The sequence below is a fragment of the Penaeus chinensis genome, chromosome 27 (genome assembly GCF_019202785.1).
Source record: "Penaeus chinensis breed Huanghai No. 1 chromosome 27, ASM1920278v2, whole genome shotgun sequence".
Lineage (NCBI taxonomy): Eukaryota > Metazoa > Arthropoda > Malacostraca > Decapoda > Penaeidae > Penaeus > Penaeus chinensis.
The window spans coordinates 28,555,963-28,563,462 of record NC_061845.1 but is presented as its reverse complement, the minus strand read 5'-3'; the positions used below and the strand labels follow the sequence as shown (position 1 = coordinate 28,563,462).

The following is a 7,500-nucleotide window of genomic DNA, read 5'->3' as shown; positions in this document are numbered from 1 at the left end:
TTTTATCACTAAATTTATTTACTCTAGGTATTGTGTTATAAAACCATGGGAGGATACATGATCTATATTATCTATAAAATAGTTTCTCTAACTGTTTCTTCAGTTTGTGGTTTTGTTCTGACTCTCTTTCCTTCCAATAGCGACCCCATGGCCCAGACTTCGAGAAGAACTACTACGAGTCACTACTGATTGTTTTAGACACCCTGGAGAAGTGCCTGTCTTCCCAGCCAAAAGATACAACTAGAGATGAAGCAATGAATGTGAAACTCCTCTTAAGGGAAACTTGTCAGTTTATTGGTAAGTATTTGTAGAGTAGTGGCAGTAGTAGTGAGCTTAGCAGTTTTGAGAAAAATTCCATCCATAAAAGAAAACAAAAGAAGAAAAAAAAAAAAGGATGTGATACCATTCATTTAAAGGCAATTTTTTTTTCCATGATATTGATACTGAAAAAATATATACAGGTTGATTAAATTAGTGATTTCACACTTCTTTGTATGTTTTATTTTTACAGATCTACCAAATAATGATCCTATGGTAGTTCAGCTAAAGAATTTGGCATCTAAAGTGCTGTTTGCTCTAAGCCTCAACAACTTCAATGCTGTTTTCAATCGAATATCTGTGAGGTAAGGTCAACTACCGATAATCTCTGTTAGAACCATGGGCTCTAATCCTAGTCCTGTAGAAAATTCCTCTAAAATGCTATTGAAATTTTTGAATTTGGTCTCCCGGTATAAGATTTAGTTCATATGAATAGAAGTAAAACCGTATTTAATTATAGCAAATAGGTACATCTATTATGATGTATATAAACTGCTAGGTGAATTGTACATGTATTAGAGGTAAGCTAAAAAAAAAAAAAAAAAAAAAAAAAGAATGTATGTAGCCCTAATTGTAGTTTTAATTTTTTCAGATTACAAGAACTAAGTACAAGTAGTACAGAAGAAAATCCGGATTATAGTGATATTGAGTTAATACAGCACATTAATGTTGATGTAAACAGACTCATCAAGCTTCTAAATGGTAAAAATTTCTCATAGCTTTTAAATTGATTTCTTATGGTACTGAAAATATTACTGTTTGATAAATGTGCATATTTTTTTATTTTTCTTTCTTCTAGTTACTTTTTATCTTGTAGTGTAGGCAAGCTGATAATAGAGTTCCTTTTTTCATTTTTTTTTGGCTTTTTAAGCTCATATTATATGTTGCATTAATTCAAAGTTGGTGAGTTTATAGACACTCAAGTTATTTAAGAACTTTACCATAATTATATTGAATTACAGTGCATTATGCTTTGTTTCTTTTTTCTTTCTTTTTTATACCTTTTTATTACCTAAGATTCAGTTGCCAAATAAATTTATTGCTTTCAAAACAAGTGCAAATTAATTAATTCATTATCAAGAATTTATATTTTTAACTTTATGGTTTTAGATTAGACTCTTTTGATGGAAAACCTTTCATGAATTCCCTTACGTTACAGAAACCATTCAGAAATTTCGAAGTTTACGGAAGAATGCTCAAATAGTGCTTATGAACTCATTGGAAAAAGCGATATGGAATTGGATGGATACATACCCAAATGAGTTTGCTGATCTGCAGGTATGTTTTTTCTTTTCTTTTTTTCTGTCTTTCTTTTTTTGAAATAGTTTTTTTGATACATATATGAAATTTCCTTATTTTATGTGCCTATTATTGGAAAAGGATGTTGCTTGATGGAGAATATCTAAAGCATTTTATGAAGTCCCTGTATAATGTGACTTGTCCTTTCAGAAACGACGGAATGAAGATTTAGCGAAGTGTTGTGAGATTATGTTTGAACATCTGGACAGCTTTACAGAAAACAATAAAAGAAGAGCTGCTGTTTGGCCCTTGCAAATTATGTTGTTAGTTCTCTCACCTGTAAGTGTTTTGCCTTTCTATTTGATGTTTATGAATACACAAAGAAAAGGATTATGTAATTAAAGTAAAGGTATCAGCATATCTCAGCAAGAATGTATCTTTTGTTGATAATTGTTGAATTAAGATCTGAGAAATTTTCAATCATTTTCTTTTAGACATGTAGATACTAACAATTACTTGTTATTGTTAATCCTGATTTTAATTACTCTTTAACTATTTCAAGGAATTTTCCAATGAAGCAAATAATTTTACAAAACAAAGATATTAAGGATTTGCTCTTGTGGTATATCCATAGCATTTACTTCACTAATCCCATTAGGAAAAAAAAATTGCCAGGTCCTCCTTGGATCTCTGTTCCCTCTGAGGGAAAGACAAGGTCCAAGAGGGTCATAACTCCTGGGAGATGAATTATATTGGCTCCTAATTTATATGGTTCACTGGTCACTGAGTTGCATTAGAGGATGGAAAGTACTCAGTATAATGGCTGAATATGCATATGTACTTTCTTTTGAATGGATGAGGGATATTGATAATCTTTTGTTAGGTAAGGTATTCATTCATGTATAAGAAGATATTAGTAATGCATAGAAGTTTGCTAAAGGGAAATAAGTAACAACAGAGGAACACAACTTTTGATGGACATTTTTAGATTTGATTCATCATGCCTTGTTTACATTTAGGTTATGACTTCGAAACTTTGTGATGATACTTTAGTGATGTAGAGACTTCTGGATTTGTAAATATCACTCAAAGTAAATTTTTTCATTAAAAAGTTGGATGGGGTACTTAGGAAGGAAGTCAGACAAAGTCTACTGAGTGGAGATTTAACCACATGCTGCTGGGGGAAATGCTGTGCTCTCTTTTTTTTTTTTTTTTTCCACATAGATGGCTCTGTTAGTGCTTAGCCACAAAGGAGTCAATTAATAGACCTTGTGACCTTACTTAATTTCACCTTTCCTTGAATTGGCAGGAAAAAAATATTTTTTTACTAATGCTATGAATATCGACGGTGTTAGTTTTATTATAGACATTATAATTACTGTAATGTTATAAACATTAGTAACAGCAAAATAAGATAACAAAAAATATTTTCGTAAATCAAGGAAAAGGGTAAACGGGCAAGACAGGCAGTATTCATAATTGGCTCATTGGTGATTTAGTACAAGTGTAACCATCTATATGTAAAAACAATTAATAGATAGTATACTACCATTTACAAACCAAGTATAAATTTTTTTCTCTCTCTCTCTTTCTCTTAACAGAAAGTTTTAGAAGAAATAGTGAATGCAGATGCTGGTGCTCCATGTTCGCAGAGGCATTTCAAAAAGAAGCAGTTCATTGACCAGTTGAAAAAGGCTTTGGTGCCTCACAACATAAGTAGACATCTAACTGAAGCAGCAGCTGTCACCTGTGTAAAGCTGTGCAAGATTGCAACTTATATTAATATCAACGATTCAAACAATGTTGTTTTTGTATTAGTGCAAAGTGTGATTAGTGAACTTAAGGTGAGGATGTGTGTGTGTGTAGTGTGTAGAGTTAATCAGGAATTTTTAATTGTATGTATGGTATGTAGGAAAAGTCACTTCAAGTGAATGTGAACAACTCCGTATTTTATTTTTGCAGTTATTTATAAAAATCTGTTCGACAAGTGATGTGAAGTTTATATTTTTCAAAATTGTTGGTCTTAAGAGTAATAAACCAACAGGATATTTAAAATGAATATAAAATGACTATAAAGACAAAACTCAAATGAGTGAATTTGTGCTATTAAATGGAACCTCTCCTTCCAGAATTTGCTCTTCAACGTTGTGAAACCATTCTCCCGTGGCCAAGCATACATTTGCCAAGATGTAGATTTAATGATCGACTGTTTTGTGTCCCTGTTCCGCATCCTCCCACACAACAACGAGGCTCTCAAAGTCTGCCTTAATCCAAATTCCCAGTCAACTTACCATTTTGTGTTGGTCAGCTCTCTTTACAGGTAAGACTTTTTTTTTTTTTTTTTTTTTTTTTTTTCTTTATACTAAAAGAAAGGGGGAGAAATTAGAAGAAAGGGTGCCTATTGAGGCAAAATTATATGTTAAGTGTGTGTATAGTTTCTCTTTGCTTGGAACATTTGCTTATTGGTTGTAACAGAAACATGGGCAAAGAACCCATTTCTTTAAATACATTGCATTCTCTTGCTTGATAGTGGCACTGCTTTACCTTACAGAATAATCACACAACCAAGACTGCCTTGGTGGCCACAAATTGACATTGTATATAACAAGTCGAGTGAGCTGAGGTCAATGTTCACTGATACTCTGAACAAGGTCACACAAGGTTGCATCTCTCACACTCCTCTAAGGATGATTCATGTAAGTTCAAGGCTTTATTTTCTTTTTATCTATATCTCTATGGATTTGTTGAATACTTGAATATAAAGATCTTTTGTTAGTCCTTTGAGATCATGAATAGGAATACAAATTTTGTAATATTTCTTTAGGAGAAAGCAGGCCAAAGATAGATGTTTTCATTTTATCTAATGTAGAAATTTTAAGTTGGAATCTCAAGGAATTTATTTACAATATATTTATTCTCCTATTATCTGAGGGCATTCTGTCATTCAGTCTTTGAGCATCATCCAAGTTAACCCAATGCTGCCAGAAAAATGCTGTGCTCGTTTTAGAATTTGTGAAATGTCTCAGCACATAGATGACATCACAAGTGCTTAGCCATGGAGTCAGTTAGACCTTATGACCATACATGATTTCACCTTTCTTTGAATTCGCAAAGAAAATGCATTTTTTAAATGATACTATCAATATCGATATTGATTTTTATCATACACATGATTACTATAATGTTATTGATGATGTTGTTTTTACCATAGACATGATTACTATAATGTTATTGATGGTGTTGTTTTTACTATAGACATGATTACTATAATGTTACTGATGTTAGTAACAGCAATATAAGATAACATAAAATATTTCTGAAAATTTTGGAAAAGGGTAAACAGGTAAGACAGGTAGTACTCGTAATTAGCTCATTGGTGACTTAGTACAAGTGGAGTCATCTGTGTGTAAAAATATTGATGAAGTAAACTCACAGTGGGCATGGCATGTATGTACATGACATGTCTGTCGGCTTTGGGTTAAACTCTTCGAAGGAATTTTAAAATGACTATAGAATACCTGAAAAATATGTCCTAAATTTGGTATATAAAAGTAAAACATTATGACCAGTAGGAATTGTCATGGTCAGTGGCTGCAAGAGTTTAAAGTCGGCAAGAGTTCTTAACCCCTAAACTGCAACAAGCCTCATGAGATTTCAGTTCAGTAGTCTAAAAGTTATCTCTTGTAAAACAGATTTGTATTTGATTCTGACTCATCTTTTGAATGTTTTGGTCTGACTTTATGCTTTTGGGTGCCACATCATCCTTCCACTACCAGTACCCATTCAGATTCAGAAAGATTAAAGGCTTAAATGCCCATTTTCTGTGTTTTCATCAGGGTTATTGGGGAAATTGTTAACTTTGAAACAATCTAATTGTTATTGTTGGAAATTTTGTCATGTATTTGTGTAAAGATATCTTTCTTTCTTTCTTTCTTTTGTAACACAATTTTTGTTCATGGTTTTTACCTCCTAGGAGAGGAGTATTCAATATGTCATCTGCAGTTCAGGGGTTAGAGCTTGATACTGAAAGTGGTAGAGTGAAAGTAGATGAAGAGTAAACTGAAACACTTGGTAAAACATGCTAATTATCCCTGAAAAGTCCAAGTCTTGTAGGATAGCAGAATCTGAATACTTCAATTATAAATTATATATATATATATATATATATATATATATATATATATATATATATATATATGTATATATATATATATATATGTGTGTGTGTGTGTGTGTGTGTGTGTGTGTATATATATATATATATATATATATATATATATATATATATATATATATATATATGCTTTCAGTATATATTATTTTATATTATCAAATATACTTTTGTAAAAATATCTTTTTTACATAATTCTTTTGGCATATGTTAATGAATGGATTGATATTGGCTGCAGATGAAATTCGATGTTGGTGATTAATAGGTGAAATGACACTGATTTCTGGAATTTTATTAGAGATGTAGAAGTAGGAAAGTTTTCCATCATTTCTGTCTTTCTCTCTTGCTCTGTCTTTCTGTCTCGCTGTCATTTATCTTAAGTTGAAAAGTTTTATCTATTAATGAACTCACTTCTCTCTTTATTTATTTATTTTTTCTTATTCGCTTCTCTCATCAGTGTATGTATATGTCTGTGATTGCTTGTGTCCTTTTATGTTTTATTCTTTGTCTCTTTCTGCCTCTTTCTCTCCCCTCCTTGCATCACCTGTCCTCTTGTCTCTTCTCTCTCTATCTGTATGTGTGTGTGTGCTTGCATGTGGTCTGATGTGCATGTGTGTGTGTGAGTAAAAGTTCATGTTTATATCATTCAGGAAATTCATTTATTCTTATAATTCATGTCAGAGGTGAAGTAAGAAAAAATAGTTCAGAATATGTAAAACTGTAAACATAAATACTTCCCTCCTTAACATGTGTATCATAAATTTAACCAAATTCTTATTCATATTCATTACCAATATAACTTGTCTCATTTTCTCCCTTATCTTACCAGTTGTGTCAGGTAAAAATATTCTTGTTTGTAGACATTTTGTTTGATCTCAGTGTTGTAGAGTTGCCTAGTCTCATTTCCATTGATACCACTCACCTTCCTGTCCTTATATTAGTGTTTATTTTATATGGATATGTATGTATGTATGTATGTATGTATGTATATTAATGTGTACACACACACACACACACACACACACACACACACACACACACACACACACACACACACACACACACACACACACACACACACACACACACATATTTATATATGTATAAAATAGGAAAAGTGAGTGTGTGTGTGTGTGTGTGTGTGTGTGTGTGTGTGTGTGTGTGTGTGTGTGTGTGTGTGTGTGTGTGTGTGTGTGTGTGTGTGTGTGTTTCCCTTTGTTTAGTATTTAAATACTTCTGAATATGCCTAAAATGTGTGTTTGGCAGCAGAATTTTGTCTATAACTTGAGTTATATCTCTTATTTTCCTTAGTTATAGACTTCCTCCTTTGTTAAAGATGTTTTTTTTTTAAAGATATTTGGTTAATTGATTAAGAGAACTTATTGATATATATTCTCCTCCCATGTGAAAGTAATAATAGAAACATTTCAGTGGAAAATCTTTTTAGTTGTTTCTTTTACATGAATACTATGCTAAATGGTCTAGGTAACTTTCTTTTGTCTTTGTGCTATATATTTGAAAACAAGAACATAAAGTCTACCTTACTGAATCTGTAAAGCAAGCTGATAAAGATTAGTATTTTTACCTAAGTATATTTAGATGTTCACTAAAGAATGAGGAACATGCTTTTGCACTGTGGGAAAAAAAATGTAATGGTGAATCCTTTAAGAAATTCACATCATTTATAGAAGTTTAAGGCTGTCATACTTCTTGATGATACTCATATTATCTACAAATTACAACAGATATCTGTAACTATAACTGGTCTTGTT

The 7,500-nt window shown here is 31.8% G+C and overlaps 1 protein-coding gene across 1 annotated transcript in view; it reads left to right on the top strand.

The window, feature by feature from the left end:
• LOC125039360 (neurofibromin-like) overlaps positions 1-7,500 on the top strand; it is an 88,857-nt gene that overhangs the window by 24,904 nt on the left and 56,453 nt on the right. Inside the window, exons 3-10 of the mRNA XM_047633200.1 lie at positions 141-297; positions 512-623; positions 911-1,020; positions 1,478-1,596; positions 1,768-1,896; positions 3,159-3,401; positions 3,687-3,877; positions 4,109-4,253. Coding sequence (XP_047489156.1) covers positions 141-297; positions 512-623; positions 911-1,020; positions 1,478-1,596; positions 1,768-1,896; positions 3,159-3,401; positions 3,687-3,877; positions 4,109-4,253 — 1,206 coding nt within the window. The remainder of the gene's footprint in view (positions 1-140; positions 298-511; positions 624-910; positions 1,021-1,477; positions 1,597-1,767; positions 1,897-3,158; positions 3,402-3,686; positions 3,878-4,108; positions 4,254-7,500) is intronic.